This window comes from Vulpes vulpes, chromosome 16, assembly GCF_048418805.1.
Source record: "Vulpes vulpes isolate BD-2025 chromosome 16, VulVul3, whole genome shotgun sequence".
NCBI lineage: Eukaryota > Metazoa > Chordata > Mammalia > Carnivora > Canidae > Vulpes > Vulpes vulpes.
The window spans coordinates 43,794,860-43,816,298 of NC_132795.1; the positions used below are offsets into that span (position 1 = coordinate 43,794,860).

Consider the following 21,439-nt stretch of genomic DNA (forward strand, 5'->3'; position numbering starts at 1 on the left):
TACATGCCATGTGGGGATAAGCGGAAAAGAGCTTCTTTGAGCAGGGCTGTGTTTTCAGTGGTTGTCAGGCTGCAGTGCATGTGTACCCCATCTCTTCTGTTCGGTCATACTTGTAAAGCCAAACACAATATTTTAGTTGTATATTCTCAGGGCTACAATGCGAGTAGCATTTAACATTTCTTTTTGTAAGACAAATAATTATGGACATGGTTTTTAAAATGCCTTCAGGATTTGAAGATGTGAGAGAAACATGTAAAAGGGAATGACTTTATTCTTTATTTTCTATTTATTCTTTTTTTTTTTCCCCTTAGTGACTCTTAAGTCCATCACACTTTGTTTTACTAAAAGCTAGAGTCTCCTGCCTCTTAGTGACTACCTTTGGGGGGTGGTGTGGTTTTCTGAATATCGCCCCAATTCAAGTCTTTCACACCGATTCTCAGGCCTGGATGTCCCATCTACTCCTACACAGTGTGCACTATAATTTAAAACTTCAGTAAACTTAGAAAGCCCATAACCAGCCAATGGTCTACAACCTGTTTTGAGGCTCCTGCTTGTCAGCAAAACTTCCTATCGATAACTGTTTAAAAAAAAAAAAAAGTTTAAGCAATTTCCCCCTAACACTAGAAACGGCAAAAAAAAAAAAAAAAAGTCTAAGCAATTTCCCCCAACATTAGAAACTGCACACACACACACACACACACACACACACACAAGTTTAAGCAATTTCCCCCAACACTAGAAACTGCACGAAAAAAAGGAAAGAAAAAAAAAGGAAAAAAAAGAAAAAAGAAAAGTAACTGCGGCTGGGTGGAGTGCAAAACTGATCCATCACTGGATGTATCCTTTCCCTGCTCCCGTGAAGTCCCCAGGGATGGGGCGCAGATCCCCGCTGTTCTCAGTCTCCAGTCCTGGGTCCTGGGTGTCACACTGTAGTCATTATATTTTATTCATTCCCCCCAATCTAAAAATAGACATTATTCACCGGGGGAAGCAGTTTAAAATAAAAACAAAAAACTGTAGCCTTTACTTGGGGGAGATTCTGATGCTCCTGGCAAGCCCGTGTTGCAGCCCCGCGCACGCGGACCCGCGGGTGATGGACGCGGCCAGGCTTCGGGGACCCGGCTTCGCGCGCAGGCGGTCCCCGGGGTCCCCCGGGCTGGGCGGGCATCCGACGAGGCCGCTCCCCGGGCTCCGGGGCTCCCTCCCGGGGCGCGGGGAGGCTGGCGAGTCGGGGACCGCGGGGAGCCCGGCGGCCGGGGGTGAGCGCGGGGTCCAGGGATGCCCCCGACCCCCCCACCCCGCCACCCGCGCTCTCTGTGGGGGGGGCTTCCTCGGGAGGGGATGCTCGCGGGGGGGATGCTTGCGGGGGGGATGCTCGTAGGGGGGATGCTCCCGGGGGGGGGGGGGGGGATGCTCTCGGGGGCGGGGGATGCTCGCGGGGAGGATGCAGTTGGAGCAGCCTGGGCGGCCGGACCCGGAAGCTGGGGAGTCGGGGACCGCGCGGAGCCTGGCGGCCAGGGGTGCGCGCGGGGCCCGGGGACACCCCCCAACCCCCTGACCCCTTGACCCGCGCTCCCCGGGAGGAGGCTTCCTCGCGGGGGGGATGCTCCCGGGGGGGATGCTCGCGACTCTGGGTGCAGTCGGAGCACCTGGGCGGCCGGGACCCGGAGGCTGGGGAGTCGGGGATAGTGCGGCGCCCCGGCGGCCGGGGGTGCGCGCGGGGCCCGGGGACACCCCCGACCCCCTGACCCGCGCTCCCCGGGGGGGCCTTCCTCGGGGGAGGTGGTCCCCGGGGGAGGGGGATGCTCGCAGGCTCTGGATGTAGTCAGTCCGAGCAGCCTGGGCGGCCGGGACCCGGAGGCTGGGGAGTCGGGACCGCGCGGAGTCCGGCGGCCGGGGGTGAGCGCGGGGCCCGGGGACGCCCCCCGACCCCCCGACCCCCCGACCCGCGCTCCCGGGGGGGTTCTCTGGGGGCGGGTCCCGGGGGAGGGATGCTCGCGGCCCTGGATGCAGGGACCCAGAGGCTGGGGAGTCGGGGACCGCGCGGAGCCCGGCGGCCGGGGGTGAGCGCGCGGGGCCCGGGGACACCCCCGACCCCCTGACCCGCGCCCCCCGGGGGGGGCGGGTCCCCGGGGAGGGACGCTCGCGGCCCTGGGTGCAGTCGGCGGAGCCGCCTGGGCGGCCGGGACCCGGAGGCTGTGCGCACACACGCGGGCACACCGGCGCGCGCACATGCACACGCGCTCGCACACCCGCGCCCGGGCCTCCCCACGGGGACCGCGAGCCGAGGCGGGGCAGCGGCCGCCTGACGGGGACGGCCCGGCCGGGCCCCGGGCGCTCACCTGCCTCCTCCGGAGCTCGGGGCCGCGGTGCGCCCTCCCCGCCGCCGCCTGGAGTGCCCGGGGAGCGCGTGCGGGCGGCGGCTGCTGCGCGCACAGCCCGGGCGGCGGGTGCATGGCCGGGGCGCCCCCCCGCCCCCGTCTCCGTCCCCCTCCTCCCGCCGCCGCCGCCGCCGCCGCCGCTGCTCCTGCTCCGCCCGGAGGACCGAGCGCCGCGGCGGGCGCGGGGAGCGGGAGCGGAAGCCCCAAGTTCCCGGCGCGGCTCCCCGCCCCCGGCCGCCCAGGCCCCGCCGGAAGGCGCCCGCGGGAAGCCGCTGGGGAGGCGCGCGCGGGGGCCGGCGAGCCCGGGGGGCGGGGGCCGCGCGAGTAGCGCTCCCCAACTTGGGCGCGTCCGGGGCGCGCGGGGGGCGCGGGGGGCGCGGGGCGCGCGGGGGGCGCGCGGGGGGCGCCCGAGGGGACCCGGCGCGGCGTCGCGGCCCCCGGCCCGCCTGCGCTCTCGGATGCCGGCCCGGGCGGCTCGGCCGCGGGGGGTGCCGGGGGGGGCGGGGGCGGAGGAGGAGGAGGAGGAGGAGGAGGCTGTGTGATGGCCCTGGACGGCGCGCGGGGGGCGCGAGACGAGGCGAGCAGAGAGAAGAAGAAGAAAAAGAAGAGGAGGAGGAAGGAGGAGGAGGAGGAGGAAGGGGAGGAGGAGGAGGAGGGGGCCGAGGCCGGCGGCTCGCCGTCCGCGGCCACCATGGGGGACGGGGACGCGGGCGGCCGGGGGCTGGCGGGGGCGCGGCCCCGGGGCACGGAGCGCCCCTCGGCGGTGCACGGGCGGCTGGTGCTGGCCTTCGCCGTGTGCATCGTGGCGCTGCTGGCGGTCACCGCGCTCGCCGTGCTGCTCAGCCTGCGCTTCGACGGGTGCGGGCCGGGCGCCCCCGGCGGCGCCCCCGGCCTCCCTGCGCGCGGCGGCAACGCCAGCCTCCCGGGGCCCGCGCGGCGCGACCCGCAGGCGGGCGGGGAGGCCAGCACCCCCGGGGCCCCGGCCGCGCGGCCGCCGTCGGACGCGGAGCGGGAGCGGGAGCGGGAGCGGGAGCCCGAGCGCGAGCCCGAGCGCGAGCACCCCTGGACGCACCTGCGCCTGCCGGGCCACCTCAAGCCGCTGCACTACAACCTGATGCTCACCGCCTTCATGGACAACTTCACCTTCTCCGGGGAGGTCAACGTGGAGGTCGCGTGCACCAACCGCACCCGCTACGTCGTGCTGCACGCCTCCCGCGTGGCCGTGGACAGGGTGCAGCTGGCCGAGGACCGCGCGGCCGGGGCCGTGCCCGTGGCCGGCTTCTTCCTCTACCCGCAGACCCAGGTCCTGGTGGTGGTGCTCAACCGCAGCCTGGACGCGCACCGCAACTACAACCTGAAGGTCGTCTACAGCGCGCTCATCGAGAACGAGCTGCTGGGCTTCTTCCGCAGCTCCTACGTGCTCCACGGGGAGAGGAGGTAGGACGGAGGCGGCGCCCCGGGCCGCCCCACCCAGCCCGGCTGCTCGGACGCGCGCACGCCCGCCCCGGGGACCCCGCGGACCCCCGGACCTCCGGGAGATGGGGGGGAGCAGGACGCGGGGAGGGGGGCTGGGGCGGTCACCTCCGCCCACCGCCCGGCACAGCCCGCAGCCCCAGGGCGCGCAGCGGTGCTGCGAGGGTGCTGGTGTGCGATGGGAGCCATGCATGCCCCCGGGGCCTCAGAAGCCTGCCAGGAGGCCGTCGAGGGAAGCTACGGGAGGGCCTGAGGTTGGGGGTGCAGCCCAGGCAGGTAGGGTGTCCGTTCAGGGAGACCAGGCAGGTAGGGTGGCTGTGGAGGGAGACCAGCCAGGTAGGGTGGCTGTGCAGGGCAACCAGGCAAGTAGGGTGTCTGTGCAGGGCAACCAGGCAGGTAGGGTGTCGGTGCAGGGCGGCCAGGCAGGTAGGGTGTCCGTGCAGGGCGACCAGCCAGGTAGGGTGTCGGTGCAGGGCGGCCAGGCAGGTAGGGTGTCCGTGCAGGGCAGCCAGGCAGGTAGGGTGTCCATTCAGGGAGACCAGGCAGGTAGGGTGTCGGTGCAGGGCAACCAGGCAGGTAGGGTGTCGGTGCAGGGAGACCAGCCAGGTAGGGTGTTTGTGCAGGGTGACTAGGCAGGTAGGGTGGCTGTGCAGGGCGACCAGCCAGGTAAGGTGGCAGTGCAGGGCAACCAGGCAAGTAGGGTGTCCGTGCAGGGCAACCAGCCAGGTAGGGTGTACGTGCAGGGAGACCAGCCAGGCAGGGTGTCCGTGCAGGGAGACCAGCCAGGCAGGGTGTCCGTGCAGGGCGACCAGCCAGGTAGGGTGTCCGTGCAGGGTGACTAGCAGGCAGGTGTCTGTGCAGGGTGACCAGCCAGGCAGGGTGTCCGTGCACCGGACGTCCTGCACTGTGCTGGTGGCCAGCGACCAGCTGACAGTGAGCTTTGGCTGCCTGAAGTTTCCCCAAACTGGAAGTTGAGATTGGGAGCAGGGAGCGCAGGTCCAGGGAACAGACCCAGGGGGAGGGTGACAGGGGTCCCGGGGGACCCAGGGCCAAGGAGGAATGTCCTTGCAGGGGCTGCCAACACTCTCCACGCAGAGTGACCCTGGCTTTTTGTTGCCGTTGTTGTTGTTGTTGTTGTTGTAGTTGTTGAGTTACTGCCCCTGGGAATGACTCCGGGGTTGGAAAGGGGGAAAGCTAGCCGTCAGCGTCCGGAGCCTCGTTAGCGAGGCCCTCGGATGCTTCTGTAGATTTGGGGGTATTTTATGCTGTTTTACTGCGAGGCTTGTGGGGCTTTTTGCCGCTTGTTTAGAGCGCAGGTTTCAGAGCCCAGCAGAAGCGGGTTCGAATCCCAGAGGCAGCACCAGCCGGGCGGCGGCTGGGAGGGGCTGATGAGGTTGTTGGGGGGCCCAGAGGGGGCTGCCTCTGGCGCTTGGCTGGCAAAATGTATTGACTCAGTCCCCAGAGAGCCCTGCGTGGAAGGGGCTCCAGACGCCTCCTGTCTTACAGGTAGGGAAACGGAGGCACAGAGAAGCCAAGTAGTTTCTCACATAGGGAGCCGACAAAGCGGGGATTTAGATCCACGCAGCTCGGCTTCAGAGCCCATGCTTTTAGTTTTGACTTGGTGACAGTAATAGTAGTGGCGTCCTCACATGGTTGTTGTGGGTGTCCACGGGCGCTGACATGCCCTGGCAGCGCTTCCTGCTAGCTGTTAGGGGCGCCCCGGGGTGGTCGCCTCTGGAGCACAGTGCTGAATGAATAAGCAGGGGACTCTTCCCTTTGCCCTCACCCATTGCATTTAAAATAACTTGGATTAATGCAATGGCTATAGGGCCAGCAAACAACTGAAAGGGACTTAAAAAAGAAATCCTCGACCTTAGAGGTAGAGGCAGGTGGGAGGTTAGCGACGATGCCCCTGGGAGAGCCTCTCCTGTTCTCAAATGATTTTCACAACAGCAGAAGCCTGGGGCTCTAAGGGGTGCCCCCGCCCCGTGCCTGCCATCCGCAGGCTTATCAGCGGAGACATGGGTCTCCGACTTTAGTTTTCCGATGCACCAGGGCTCATGGTGTCTGGAAACTTCCAGGAGTTGTTCCTGTACGGGAGGCTGGGCCATTTCAGCGGGGCGCGGAGACCTCGGTTCTAGGCTTTAGAGAGAGCCATGCAGCAGCTCAGCTGCGTCCCGGCGCTTCCCTGGCTGTGTGACGCCGGCCAAAGCCTGCTTGGAGTGAGCGTGTAAATTATGCACTTTCAAACTCCTGCGATCAGACCTGGACGATTGAAACCCTCTGCCACTGCTTCTTCCAATGTGTCCTAAACAATACAGAATAAATATATATATATTTAAGACCCACGGTCCTATCAGATATGGGGGAAAAGGCAGAGAAGGCAAATTTGCATGTTGTGTTGGGAAACAAGCTTATGTGAAAATGTCAACAGTGGGAGTTTGCATATCACTGACAAATCTTGCTCTGGCGAAATGAGTGCTTCCAACAAATCCAATTTTTTTTTTTTTTTTTTTTTGAGGCATGCCAAAATAGATTTGTTGGAACTGAGTTTGTTTTGGTCAGTGTGTTCAAATTAACAGGACTCTTAAAAAGACCAGATGTTTCTGCTTGACCCGTAACTGATGTCTTGTAGCCCTAGTGCATGTTTGTGTCCAAACTCCTTTAGTTTTCTCCCAAAGATGTAAATGACTTGGTTATAAGTTTAACCTGGGGCACATGTGGCCGCACTCTGCATCTCAATAGAAAATCAGGATTCAGTACTTCTGGAAATATTAGCACGGTTTTGTTTCTAAACAGCTTCTTAGAGAAAGTCCTTGTTTCTCTTTAGTTTTTTGTTTGTTTGTTTTTGTTTTGTTTTTCCCCTTCGAAACCGGAGTGAATATGATAATTTCTCTAGTGTTTCTAACTGGAGTTGAAACGGCCAAGGAAATCTCTGTTCACAATTTTGTGAACGTGGACATGTATTCAATTGTTTATTTTTATTCTTTTAAAAAAGATTCTACTTATTTATTTGAGAGAGTGAGGTAGAGGGAGAGAGAGAGAGAGAGAGACCACAAGCAGGGGGGAGAGGGAGAAGGTTCCTTGCTGAGCAAGGAGCCCCTTGTGGGGCCAGTTTCTGGGATCCTGACCTAAGCTGAGGGCAGACACTTAACCCACTGAGCCACCCAGGTGCCCCTAAATCTTTTTTTAAAAAGATTTATTTATTTATTCATGATAGACATAGAGAGAGAGAGAGAGAGACAGAGAGGCAGAGACCCAGGCAGAGGCAGAAGCAGGCTCTACGCTGGGAGCCCGACGCAGGACTCGATCCCGGGACCCCAGGATCAGCCCTGGGCTGAAGGGAGGCTCCAAACCGCTGAGCCACCCAGGGATCCCCATCTTTTTTTTTTTTTAACTGTTGTCGTTACTATGGCTACTTGGATAATTTTTTTTTTTTTTTAACATACCAATGTCAGGAGCTCAGCCAGGTTTGGACTTTGGTGATGATTTCGTCCCCAAAATGCTCTGTAAATTTGGTACTTTAAAATGCACTTTCCAAGAGGACGAGGATGTAAATCCCTAACTTTCATCGGATTAATGAGTAAATATCTTGGTGTTTAGTGAGTTGTAATTTTTGCCAAGCTAATCATCGGATAGCTTTTGTCATAGACACACATATTCCTTCCGCCAGGGGGGCGTCAGGGTGAGCAACTGGAAACACAAGAGCAGCACGGATCAGGTCCACCTTACTCAGGCTGTGTGGAGACAGCTCATTAACACCCAGTCAATCTGATTCTTTGGTTTACTCCCCAGAGGTGTGAGAAAGAACTTGGGTGAGGGGTGCCTGGGTGGCTCCCCAAGCTGTTGAGCATCTGCCTCTGGTGCAGGGAGTGATCCCGTAGCCCCAGGATTGAGTCCCACATCGGGCTCCCTGCATGGAGCCTGCTTCTCCCTCTGCCTGTGAGTCTCTCATGAATAAATAAATAAAATCTTTAAAAAAAAAAAAAAAACTTGGGTGAACGCAGGAAAATCAGATTTCACCGTTGCTTTCTTACCGGAAGGTGTAAGAGTCCCCCCCCAGGCATGGGATGAGGCCTGGTTTTGTCCTCCAGGGAACTCTCACCTTTCCTGGCTCCCGTCCTGCACTGGAGGAAGGGGGAGGACAGGCTCGCCCTCCGAGCCCAAGGCTCCTCTCCCTCCAGTGGCTCCCAGGAAATTCACCACTTGTTGAATATTGCAAATAAGTAAATTCTCTTGCATGTGAGGTGATCACACCCCGCAGTGAATCAGCTCTGTCATTTCCCCCTCAGGTTGGTGCATAGCAGGCAGATGATAAGGGTGTGTATTTATGCCATAGTACCCTAAAGTAGCCCATACTTGCTTAGGATTAGGTGTATGTTCATCTACCTGAAGTAATTGCTACTTTTGGGGAGCCAGATGGCGAGCATACCCATGTTCAAAGTAGGGTGCCTTAATTTAGAACCAGATGGTTGGATTGAAAGAGGAAATTTACTCAAAGTAAATGAATATTTATATTTTATCCACTTTCAAAAGGGAGACTGCTTTTTGTTGCTTTTTGCTTTTTTTTGGACAAACTTTGATTGGGTCCATAACATGCCACAGTCACAGAAGAGGAGATGGAAATGGGTGGGCTTTTTCTATAAAGGATTATTGAAAGAGAGACCGTGATCTCCCAGTAAAATGGGAAAATAACATTGTGGCTCTCCAAGATAATTGCAAAGAACTCTTTTGCAAAAAAAAAAAAAGAACAAAAACCAAAACAAAACAAAAAAAACCTTGTGGAGAGAAGAGAGGATTTTCTGGATCGGCGTTTGATCTTCTGTGGTATTAGTGTACACGGCTTGATGCCTTGTACCTTTCTGGTCTGAATTAATAATCATGATATTTAAAAAAAGCTAGAAAGCCACCACATTGCTGGTATACGGGAAGCAGTCTCATTTGCCGCATTCACGCTGGTGAGGCAGCATCTTCACACGACCAAGTTAGAGTTCATGTCTTTTTGCTCCTCTATTGAAGCCTCTGAACCGAAAAATCTGCAAGAACCATTTATTCCTATGAAAGCTTCTTTTTTTTTTATTTTATTTAAAATAAAATTTTTATTTTTATATATTTTTTTATTTTATTTTTTATTTTATTTTTTTAGGATTCCTTAGTGGACTTAGCTCATTGTTTTCCCAACAGGCACACATGACCATGTGGCCCAGACTGAGTCCATCCAGTGCTGGATTTGGGTCCCAATTCAGAATGCTACCAGGAACCCACATCTAGAAAATAGTCTTAAAAAAACCTTGATTAGTTAATAATGGGTGATGACTCATTGAGGTAGGAAAATCCAGACAATGGGTGTTTGGTCTTGCCGTGTTTTCCGTGGTGCCATCTGATTTGATGACCTGGGACGGTGATACACTCTATATTCCTCTCAAAGACTTGGATTAGTTTGCCGGTGGTTTTCTCTGTACAAAATAGGCCGGTCGGCTCCGAATCTCTTTCAGACAAAGGTGGACCTTGTGCCTTGTTTGGTCTGCAAAGCATGTTTATCTCCTCAAACCAGTTCTCACCACTGGGTATGGGGACGGGCTTGAGGTTGATGGTTTAGGTTGGCTGAGGATGGGGACATTTGTCCTTGTGATGTCAAGAATAAGACTCCCTTCTTTGCGCACCACCTCCAGGAATGATGTAAAAGGGGCAAGGAAGGAAGGATTGATGTTTAGGGCATTTTTCATGGCTGTTCCCCTTGCCCCCATGCTCCTCCCTCCAGCCGGCGGTGACCATCATCATCATCATTGTCAAAATCGTCCACGCCCTTTCGGTTATCCACATGTCCTTTAACGGGCTTTCAGATTCACAGCGGTGGCCGGGTTGCCCCACCCCCCCGCCAAGTTTCTCAAAGTCCCGTGTCGCCCTGCGTGTTGCTGCTGGAGGCCGATGCTCTCTCCGCAGGCAGGGCCTCCCCACTTGCCACGTGGAACTCGGGCGAATACAAGAGGAAACATGCTGACTGCTCTCGGTTTCCTGGCCGGTCCGGAGGGACCCCACGCGGCCACAGGGTCTGATGGTGTCGGGAAGAAGGTGGGCAGGGTTAGCTCCCCGCGCCATCCCGACTCGGCTGTCCTGCCTCCCCCATTTTTGAATAAATGAGTGGTTGCATGGCTCAGGGAGCTCCAGCTCTGGTTTTCCAGGGATGGGGTGAGCGGCTTCCTCCTCCCGCATACCTATGTTCACTCGCGGGGGAACGTTTTAATGTAATTATTCACATCTTTCCTTATGACTATACAGCTGGAAAAAAAAGAAAAAAAGACTCCGGGGATGGGTAGACAAAGAATGGAGTTCAAAGGTGACCCCTCTTGGTTACTTTTGTTCCCTTGTAAGAATAGGGCCCAGCCACTTAGGGTTGTGCTGTTAGATGGAAAAGCAGGTGCATGCGTAGGGTATTCTGGGACGTGGGATCCAGCTGCCGGGCCCAGGTCCTGCCTCTGCCCCTTGACCCTGGCCAGATTTCCTGGCTGTTCTGTGCCTGGTACCCTCACCTGGAAAATGGGGATAATGAAACCCTGTGTCGTAGGGTCATGGTGAGGATCACGAGTTAGGTGGTAAAGCCCTTAGAGCCTCGTGTGCCCATCGGTGAACTCGCTTGGGGGCATCAATATCATTATATGACTCGGAGGCGGGGCATCCACCGGTTGCGTTGGGGCCAGGTCCCGTAGGGCGAGGATTCCCGCCCCGGGCGCTCTGCTTGCCAGCCAGCTGGTGGGTGGTGGTGGCTGTGGACGTCCCTTCTGGTGCTCTTAGTTCCGCCCCACGAGCCCAGTGCAGGTGGGGAAGGGGAAGCAGGGCCTTGGCACCTGAGGAGGAGGGTGCAGCGGTGAGGACACCTGCGCGGGGGGGGGGCCGGGGGCTGGGGGCCGGTGAGGCCAGCAGGTGCACAGCTCTCCTCATATGGTCTCGGCCGGGGTGAGGACAGGGGAGACCGGGGCCTTCCGTCCCCTGGAGGCCAGCGCAGCAAGTGCCAAGAGGAGGGCACCCTAGTCATCAGCTGCTGTTCCAAGACTTCCCCGGAGTCCTGACGGCGGCTGTACTTTATGATGCTTACTTGGGATGCTCTGCCTCCTCCCGATACTCAACAAATGAACCTCAGACACTAGTTTATTTATTTTTACGAGAACCCAATATCGCGGCCTGCAAAGGTAATCGTGGCACCTTCCTGATACTCTTCATCAATGGTGGTCAAGCACTCAGGACTCAATTTTGATAAGAGTATTTAGTACACAAGGAAGAAAACAATTATGAATATTGTGCTCTGTTTTTATAACACGATTATTCACATATGCACCACTTCCTACATACATATTGCTGGCATTATTGCATTATGTTTTTAGTCTACTAGAATGGTTATTTAAAAAAAATAGATTACACGCTTGCGTGTAGCACTGAATATTCAGCAGGAGCACTTTTCTTCTGAAATGGCAGAGGTTTAATGACTCATTGAAGTACATAAAAACACACAGTCTAAACAACGGCCCGTTTGGGCTTAAAACGTTTTGCCATTGAGTAATAGTTTGCATTTTGATCAACAGCCTTAACTTTAAATGGGACACGTGTAATTTCCATGACCTTGCACCTGAGTCCATCTCCTGCAAACAGTTGAATAGTAACTAGATGTTTCGATTGGGACTTTTCTTTAGATTTGAGGAGTTTTTATCAACAGTCTGAACCTATTGCAACACCAGGCAAATCACAGGAGCAACAGAGGGAAGTCCAGAGGGCCTTGGTCACCGCTGTGTGTGTGGCATGCATACATGTGGCCCAAATGGAAACCTCTGGAGTAGGGCGTGCCTTTTGTGAGGTTCTCTGGGTTTGGGTGGGCTCCACCGTGAAAAGGCGTGAATCAATCTGAATGCTAACAGGGTCATGCAAATGTTGTTGTTGCTTTTTTTTTTTTTCTCTGCCTATTTTAACTTTATGAAAAGGCAAACTGAAAATAATGGAACAGAAATTGTTTTGCATCACATACAGTAATTTGTTGGCAATATCACCTGACGTTAATGCATTACTTCTGCTGGATCTTATCATAATGACTTGACACAAGTAGCTTGCCTGGTGAACTTCCGCAGAAATAAGAAGAAATCAATTCTCGGTATCCTTCAGAGGCAACGCAGAGCTGAACGCTCTCCTTCTTAGCTCAACCAAAATGTCAAATGGGCAAGTTGTTAAGAAATAAAGTAATTTATTTTAGATGGAAGAGAATTAAAATACATGTATATTATTTATATTTTTCTAGTTATGCTGGAGTGACATTCTCGGAATGGCACTTATAAGATGTCACTTTTGGAAGTGGCATTTTTTTTATGGTAATGGGGAGATTCATTAAAAGATTAAAATGATTTTGTTTGAAAAAAGCAGGAGAAAAACAGAAAACGAAATACTTGTCCCTATTACCTTCTGCCTCCTGCTGTTTTATATTTACTTCTCCCTGCATTTACATGTGTATGTCATATCCATACCGTATAGTAAAATGTTTTCTATTTTTAATTGTTTTTTTTTTTTTTTTTTTGTATTTCTTCTATCTGGTGTCTTGCTACCACCTGCAACTCACTGCAGCCTTACTTAAAACCCAAATTCAATATTTTCCATTCCAAGTCACCTTGTTTAGGGACCTCTTTGATGGTTTTAATGACAGTCAACAGAAAAGAAGTCTCTCTTCCACCAATTGGAGGCAATCTTAACATACATAAAACCAAGACAGAATTGTATCTTGGAAATGCAAGGGACACTGTCACCTGTTGGGGGAACAGAGCCTCAACCTCCGTCTCTTTATGAGATAGGGAGTATAGAGGGTGAGAGAGATGTTAGGGATGGGCCCCCACTGCTGATACCTGACCCAGCCAGCATGCAGGAGAACAGACTTCATACCAACTGAATAAGCGAGTTAACCCTTTCTTTAAAGGGTCGTTTCTGTGCTATCTCGAGTCAACTTCCTCACTTCGTCTGCTTCTGACCTTTAAAATATTACCCAGGCCCTAAGACCAACTCTTATGCTTCTTCCTCCATGAAGCCTCTTGGGCTCCAGAGGCAGGTGCTTCTTAACTGGGTGAATTGCCCCCCCCACCCCCCTCCCCACCCAGGGTTGCAAAGCCAGGCTGGGAAGGGCTACCGGCACCTAGTGGAAGGGCCCCCCGGGGATGCTGCTGAACACCCTGCCGTGCACAGGACAGCCCCCAACAAAGAACAGTTGTCCAACCTAAAATGTCAGTGGTCCTGAGACTGAGAAGCCTCATTTCGGGAGGTAGTTTCTTCCTACATCTTCCTCTTTGGCCACAGCTTTTTGTATAATACCTGTTTAGATATTTGTTTAATTCCTTTTATTAAGAGTATAAACTCCTCGAGGGAAGGAAGCATATATATTTATCTTTTTCTCCTCAGCATCGAACACTCAAGGACAATGATTAAGAGAAACATGTTATTACAAGAGCTTGTGGTAAAAAGCTGTTTAGCGGTAGCGTAATTTAATATTTGAAAAATCTCATCAAATTCAGGGAATATTTTATTTCTCAATTTTGTTCAGTTATAGGATCTTGGGCTTGGAAAAGACCTAAAAAGTAATCTAGTCCGACTGCTCTTCTTTACCAAGGGACTTCTTTTGATTTCCTAAATACCGAATTGAAATTCAATTGCAATCGTCCTCAGTTGCCAGACTGTGAAATTGGTATTTCCTCATTTAGACATTATCAGAATATATGGTGGCCCTCTGTGCATAGATATATACTGTGTGTGTGAATTCATTAGGAATATTAATTGCAGAAAAAGACACTAGATGGTCTTTATATTCCCTTCAACCCTGAGAATCAGTGACTTAAATTGGTAGCTTTACCAACATATTTACTTACTATGTAAGGCAAAAAGAGACTGAACAGCATGAGTCTTCTACATAAATATTTGGTTTATTAATTTCTCATTAACCCAGAGGTAATCTTCTACATCTAATAAATTCCCACCCATTAATTACTGAATGCCAAAGACACCTTTGATTTTTAATTAGTGACTCATACATTCTAATTTCAACCCTTCTGTTGAACTCTTACAGAACTTCCCCCACAATAGGATGAGTTGTCTACCTTATGACCTTAAGGACAAAAGTGGTTATATCTTAAAAAAAAAAAAAAATCCTACCATGTACCTAATACAGTGAAAAACTCACACACAGCAGATGACATCTGTTCTGTGGTGGAGCTGGAGTTCTGATAACTTGAAAGTTAAAAAGGAACACTTTTCCCCCATCTGTAGAATCCTGTGGGTAACTTTTAAACAGCTCAGGAAAGAAATATCAAGCTCAGTGGGCATTTCTATTAATAAGATGGAAAGATGAGATTCAAAAACATTATGAAAGACAGAAACAAATGAAGAGAAAATTGTAAGTGGGTTCATTTTAGCTAAAAAGCACTGATATTTGATTAAACAAAACTATATGACTCTCAATAGAAAACCATAAGGGAAAATATTACCACAGTCCTGGCACGTTTGGAAAAAAAGAACCTTTTATTACAAATAGTCAAACTAAAATGTTGTTTATAAATTATGGCTAAAGGTTATTTTACTGTTCTTGAAATATAACTACTTTTTACTCATACGCAGAAAATGTGACTTCCAGATTCAGCTTTGCACTAATTGCTGGTGTCACTTTGGACAAATCACTTAACCCTACTGGAACCATTTTTCATCTTAGAAGTTTATGAGAGCCGGACAATTTGTTTCTAAGATTGCTTCCAACTTTAGCCTCATATTTGTCTGAAGATTTGTAGTTAAAACTTCCTTCCCATATATTATGTCATTTTATCATCTCCACAGCTTTGGAAGGAAGGCCTAGGATGCATTATTATTTTCCTTCTACTAATGGAAAAATAGGCTCAGGCAGTTACCCAAGCCTGGTATGTAGCAACCCACTACCGTTTCCAAGATAATTTGCCCCAAATCCTCTTTCTGAGGGTTAAGTATATAATTCATCTTTAGAATGTCTTATTTTTTCTCTATTTCAAAATTAACTTTTAAAAAAGCAGACTCTCAATGATAAATGTAGGCTTCATAGTGTTAAAAAGGTATAAACATTTACATCTGATGGTTTGAGCCAGGGATAGCCAATAAGATTCAATGCACATGTCAACTCCTATTGATTGGTGGTAGCTGCCTGAAGTGCTATGCTGAGAATAATTTTGAGACCGGGTTTGGGCTCAGTGGGAAAGTGTGCCACGTTAGATTAACCGTGAAAACCATGGATGATGGAGAGGGGAGTGGTGGCAGGACTACTTATGGGGAAAAGAGCCTTTTAAAGAAAGGACTTCAGCACTCAGTAATGTTTTCTGAGGGGTCTGGTGTTGACTTGCCTTATATCGAGTTTTGTGACTAGTGTTATCAGAAAAGTTTAATTGATCTGTGTCACGAATGTTATCATAAATCATGGCTTCTTTTGCAAGGTAGGACAGTGTCCTTAAAGTACCTAGTTTGAGTATTTTCATTTGTAACCCTAACTGTGAAAGAATTTAGAGGTTGCGTCTTATTAGAGTTTTAATGAGATGCAACTTTGCAGCTTGATCTGAAAACCTGAGGGCATTGGATATAGTTTATATAGATATGTACACATATATGCACATTGACATGCTTATTATATGGATATTTATTTTATGAATTTGCATGTATTATATTAACATAATACCGAATTTATAATTTATGTAATAAATATATATTAGGAGTCGTAAAAACCAAGAGTCTCTGGATTCTTCAATATAAACGTGCGTTAAATCATTCCAAGAAATGGGACGCCTGGGTGGCTCAGTGGTTGGGCGCCTGCCTTTGGCTCAAGGGGTGATCCTGGGGTCCTGGGATCGAGTCCCACGTCAGGGTCCCCGGAGGGAGCCTGCTTCTCCCTCTGCCTGTGTCTCTGCCTCTCTCTCGTGTCTGTGTCTCTCATGAATAAATAAATAAATCTTAAAAAAAATCATTCCAATAAAGGCTAAAGACCTTGTGAATTACTGGCTGCCCTTTATTAACTGCCTGATGGTTGCTCTTCATCTTTCGCAGTGATACGTTCTTTATATCCTTTTTCTCCCACTAAGCTTTATAGTACTTTTTAAAAGTTAGGCTTGATTATTTCCTTTCAAGCAATGAACACCCAAGCCTTAGGGAAATATAGTAATCATTCAGGGTGATACAGCTGAGAATGTTGTAAATCCAGAATTTAGACCAACTTTTTTCAGGTTTCAAAGTCCTTAACAAAATCAGCCCATGTGTAGCTAAAATTTGAGGGCACAGGTGTTTCCCACTGGTGATCTATATTCTGCATGTATTTGATGACGACTTTTGGATTTTAGTTTCCCTGTTGTTACTTGTACACCTTTAGAGGAGAAAGTGGGGAAAGTGGGGGCATACCAAAAAGGAGAACTATTATTTTCCAGTATTTACCAATGGGATGCCAATGAGTTGTTTCTCGGTAGTGAGTGTTTGTTTGTTTATTTATTTATTTATTTATTTATTTATTTATTTATTTATATTAAGCACTGGTCTGGGTTTAGAGAATTTCCTTTATTGAGATAGAGACTCCCCCTGAAGAATTTTTATTGTTGGGGATATGTATAAATTATTCTTTCATGCTCTTCATGTACTTAAGTTCAGTTCAAAAAAAGTACCTTGCGATTTGGCAAAATATATTACCAGCAGAAGCATGTAAAATGGTCATAACTTAACTCAAGCCCTAAATGTAATTCAGAATGTCATTTTCTTTTTTCCAGATTCCTCGGTGTTACGCAGTTTTCACCCACACATGCCAGAAAGGCATTTCCTTGTTTTGATGAGCCAATCTACAAGGCCACTTTCAAAATTAGCATCAAGCATCAAGCAACCTATTTATCTTTATCGAATATGCCAGTGGAAACTTCCGTGTTTGAGGAAGATGGATGGGTTACGGATCACTTTTCACAGACCCCTCTCATGTCTACATATTATTTAGCCTGGGCGATTTGCAACTTCACATACAGAGAAACTACCACCAAGAGTGGGGTTGCAGTAAGTATTTTAAATATGTTTTTAGACAATGTACACACTGTATGGTCATCTGATTTCTGGATTAACCATGAGTTGTTTTATAAGACTAGTTCTTCTAGTCTTATGTGGCTAAATTCTTTTGCTAACCCTTGGGAAGGGTCAGACTCTTCTGGTCTCAAGAGTCTAACAAAACTGTCTTTTTCATGCCCAGCCCTCTTGTCCCTTTCGCCACCTCCCCCGCCATCCCAGTCCCTCTTGATCTTCAGAGTATTTCTAAAACACCTGTTGTCTACTTGGCAAATTGCTTTTTGTTTATATGCTTGGGAAAGCTGTTTCTTTTTATTGTGAAATATTTCAAATATCCAGGAAATGTAAAGAATAATATAATAAACTCCACAAACCTACTAGCCAGCTATAGAGAATCTAAACATTTTGCCATCTTTGCTCTCGTGTAACTTAGTTCTTGAGAAAGTAATACATAGTGGGTAGAGTCGAAGCCCTCTGTGTACACCCGTCTGATCTCATCACCTTGCCTCTTCCTTTAGAGATGACTACTGTTCTGAATTTGATGTTTGCCATTTCTATGTATATTATCATACAATTGTCAAGTATGTATGTATATATATATATATATATATATATATATATATTTCTACAATAGATGCCATGCTTTAAAATCTCATGTGTTTCATATTATAGATATCATTCTGCACCTTATTTTTATTTCATTTTAGTTTTTGCATAAAATTGCGTAAAATTATGTTTTTGTGGTTTATCTGAATAGAATGGGTTGAGCGAAACATTTTAATTTTTCTGATTTTGAAAGATTAATGACAATGCTCGGTGAACATTTTTGTTCACAAGTTCTTCCGTCCATGTGCTAGAATTTCTAAAGGGTATAATGCTTCTCTTAGCCCGTAACACCCAACTGCGTAGAGATGTGTCCTTAGGGGAGCATGATATATAGGAAGCCTGAGAAGTCATGCTCTGCATTCGATTTATAATAAGAATCAATTGAACTGTCTGTGACAACTATCATCTGTGACAGCATGGTGTTCTAAGCATTTTTTTGCATGCTGTTGGATTGCACCAGTCAGGCCAGGTCAGGCCATGCTGAGTTAACAACTTCCTCATCATTTCAATGGCTTACACAATAAATACACATCTATTTTAAGTTTTATGTCACCCCTAAAGCAAAGTATTATGATTCCGTTTTTCTAGATGAATAAAGTAAATTGAGGTTTAAAGAGATTAGGTAATTTACCCAAAGTCAAAAAGTAAACAAATGGTAGAGCTGCAAGACAAACTTTTGTTGGTGTGATCCCAAATTTTGGGCTTTCTCCCCGCATATACCCTGGGAACTCTGTTTCATCATTTTAGCTGTATGTCTGTAGAAGAATTCAAGTAATTATTCTCCCCATCCAGTGGCCATCATATTTAGTGTTGCTCGAATGTAAAAAGGAATTAATAGAAATCTATATTCTTGTTCTGTAGGAAATTCATAGGTCTATAACAACCTAAATTTTGAAAAATAGTTTTAGAAAAGTAAATTTGTCTCAGTGTTACTTTCGATTTAAATCACTGCGGGACCTATTTAAAACAATAAAATATGCTTGCATAAAAAATTAATGCCATTATTGAAGAACTGTTTACAGTGAATTAATCTACATAATCATTAAAATTAGGTCCTTATTGCTGGCTGTAGAGGGCCAGAAAACATTTTATTCTTCTCAACTTATTTGATATGTTGAATTCCTCTGATGTTTGTTGATGTCTCCTATGAAAACTTCAAGTTTATTGAACTTTAACACTTCAATACATGTTGGGCCACACACAGAAAAGGAACACCAAGACATCTCATTTACTTTGACATCTTCAAAAGTTGATGACTGGCTTGCTGTGCGTCAACTTGTAGCATAGGGCACACTGGTATTGTTTTTTTTTTTTTTTTTGGTTTTTAGTAGGTTTTCTTTAAAGCATCCTTAAAGTGTTCTCAGCCCTATACAATTAAGCTTGTTGCTAAGTGACCCATATTTAAAACCAGACACACTCTAATTATTTAGATGTGACTTTTATTAGAGTTAAGAATCCAAGTAATTAGTAAACATTTAAAAATTCCTATTTAATAATTTTTATGTAGAAAAGATAAAACATGCTACCAGAGAACATCGAAAGGTCAACTGAAATAAAATCTTGGGTTTTATAATCTAAAAATACTAAGGATAATAAAAAGGAAAACAAAATTGCCACTGGGAGCCCTTATTTATCAACTGCGGAAACACAGTTTAAAGCTGGTTCTTTTTCTCAGTCACCCCTTGGATATCCAATCTATTTTATTTTCATTGCCTTTTCTCTTTATTACTGGTGAGGAGCACATAGGAATCACATTTCTGAACTCTTAACAGCTGGAAGGAGTGGAAGTTTAGCTTTAGGATCTTGGGTGTCAAACAGTCATGTGAAGTCTAAGTGGTCATTTTGGATCAGAAGCTGACGCAGTTTTCTTTGAGATGTGAGAGTGTAGCTAGAGTAGCATCTTAATAATTTACAGCTGAATGGTAACAGTGCCTCAAATGTGTGTATTTGAAGCATCATCATTTACTTCTCAAGTTTTCTATACTTTGCAAGGCACTATCCTAAGTAATTAGGTTAAAAAAAGAAACTCTAAGATGCTTCTAGTACAGCGATTGCATGTGCGTCTTTCAGATGAATCCAAGCTGGCAGATATATTTTGTTGACCCATCCCTAAAATAGCTTAATATTTTTGTAATTAATTGTCGATATTTAGAAATTGAGAGAGTGCACATAAAATTATGTATTTCTGGCTTCTCTTGAAATTGGGAAGATCTTGTCACATTGGGCTCACATTCCCACGTAGCAATAATTGTTTACTTATTTATTCCTTCAGTACATATTTACTGATTGTCAGGTATTTGTCTAGGCTTTGGTGATATAGCAGCAAACAAACAACAATGTTCCTGCCCTCAGGGAACTTACATTCTAATGAGGAGGGAGTGACAATAAGCAAATAAATGTATTATCAGGTGGTAATATTTGCTATGGATAAAATCAGTGTGCTATGACTGGGTGGTGGCTGACCCATTTACCTGGGGCATTTGCTTCCTAGTGTAACCTCACCCAGACCACTTTTTTCTTTTGCACCACGTCAACTTCACTGTTGTGTATTACCTGCTTTCATTCTGTAGGCCTTTGGATTTTCTTTTTTTTTTTTTTTTTTAAATTAATTTTTATTGGTGTTCAATTTACCAACATACAGAAAAACACCCAGTGCTCATCCCGTCAAGTGTCCACCTCAGTGCCCGTCACCCATTCCCCTCCAACACCCGCCCTCCTCCCCCCTTCCACCACCCCTAGTTCGTTTCCCCAAGTTAGGAGTCTTTATGTTCTGTCTCCCTTCCTGATATTTCCCAACATTTCTTCTCCCTTCCTTTATATTCCCTTTCACTATTATTTATATTCCCCAAATGAATGAGAACATACACTGCTTGTCCTTCTCCGATTGACTTATTTCACTCAGCATAATACCCTCCAGTTCCATCCACGTTGAAGCAAATGGTGGGTATTTATCGTTTCTAATCGCTGAGTAATATTCCATTGTATACATAAACCACATCTTCTTTATCCATTCATCTTTCGATGGACACCGAGGCTCCTTCGGCCTTTGGATTTTCAACCCTTACCTAGGGACATAATTCAAGAGGGTAGCCAAGGAATATGTGTCAGAGAAGCAATAAATTCACTCATTGTGTATTAGTAATACGTTCACTAATTGGGAAATGCAAATTGTAGAAAATAAGTTTAAGACTGCTTAGAAGATGGAGAAATTGCTAAGGTTGGGGTCTTATGATGAGCTTTGTGGAGGAGACGGGATTTAATATGACCCTGAGTGATGATTTGGTCTTAGAAAGGCAGATGATGTGTGCATATAATTCTTAGTGGGAAATGTTACTAAGAAAAGACAAAGAGATAGGGATATCTATAGGATGTCTACGGGAGATAGCGTATGGTTATTATAATCATAAACATCATTGCTTCTCCTGCATTCTGATGGTTACAAATAAGTCACTAACCATGGTTCTGATTTGCTGGGGGAGGGCATATATCCCACCTCTTGATAGGGAGTGTCAGCAAATTTGTGGACATGTTTTTAAATCAATACATCTTTTCTCGGACCACAAATTATTTATATTCATCTCGTGTATAGAGTACACTCGCCAAGAGGTCTCACTACTTTGTGACATCAGACTGAAGTCTGAGATCCAGGATCTCACCATCTAATTTAGGTCTAGGTGCAGATGAGACTCTTTGGGTTTGGTTTCTTGGACATGGTTTTTCTTGCTCTGAAGACCTTTTAACTAAAGAGACATGTTATCTATCTCCTCTCCCTCAACAGACAATGGCGAGGTGGGAATATGATTTTTTCAATAGGACTTCCTATTCAAGAATGGAGAAAATGGGAGGACATAGCAGTCATTGGCCGATAGCAGTTCTGAAACCCAACTGGGCACATGTTGGCAATTTTAAGATTATGGCTT

At 48.0% G+C, this 21,439-nt stretch overlaps 1 protein-coding gene across 2 annotated transcripts in view; it reads left to right on the forward strand.

Annotated features, from left to right (window-relative positions):
* Positions 1–2,907: 2,907 nt before the first annotated feature.
* Positions 2,908–21,439, forward strand: part of TRHDE (thyrotropin releasing hormone degrading enzyme) — a 372,106-nt gene continuing 353,574 nt past the window's right edge. For both annotated transcript variants that reach the window (XM_026001636.2, XM_072742405.1), the window contains exons 1-2: positions 2,908–3,818; positions 16,634–16,907. In XM_026001636.2, the coding sequence (XP_025857421.2) occupies positions 2,923–3,818; positions 16,634–16,907 (1,170 nt within the window). In that variant the 5' untranslated portion in view covers positions 2,908–2,922. The remainder of the gene's footprint in view (positions 3,819–16,633; positions 16,908–21,439) is intronic.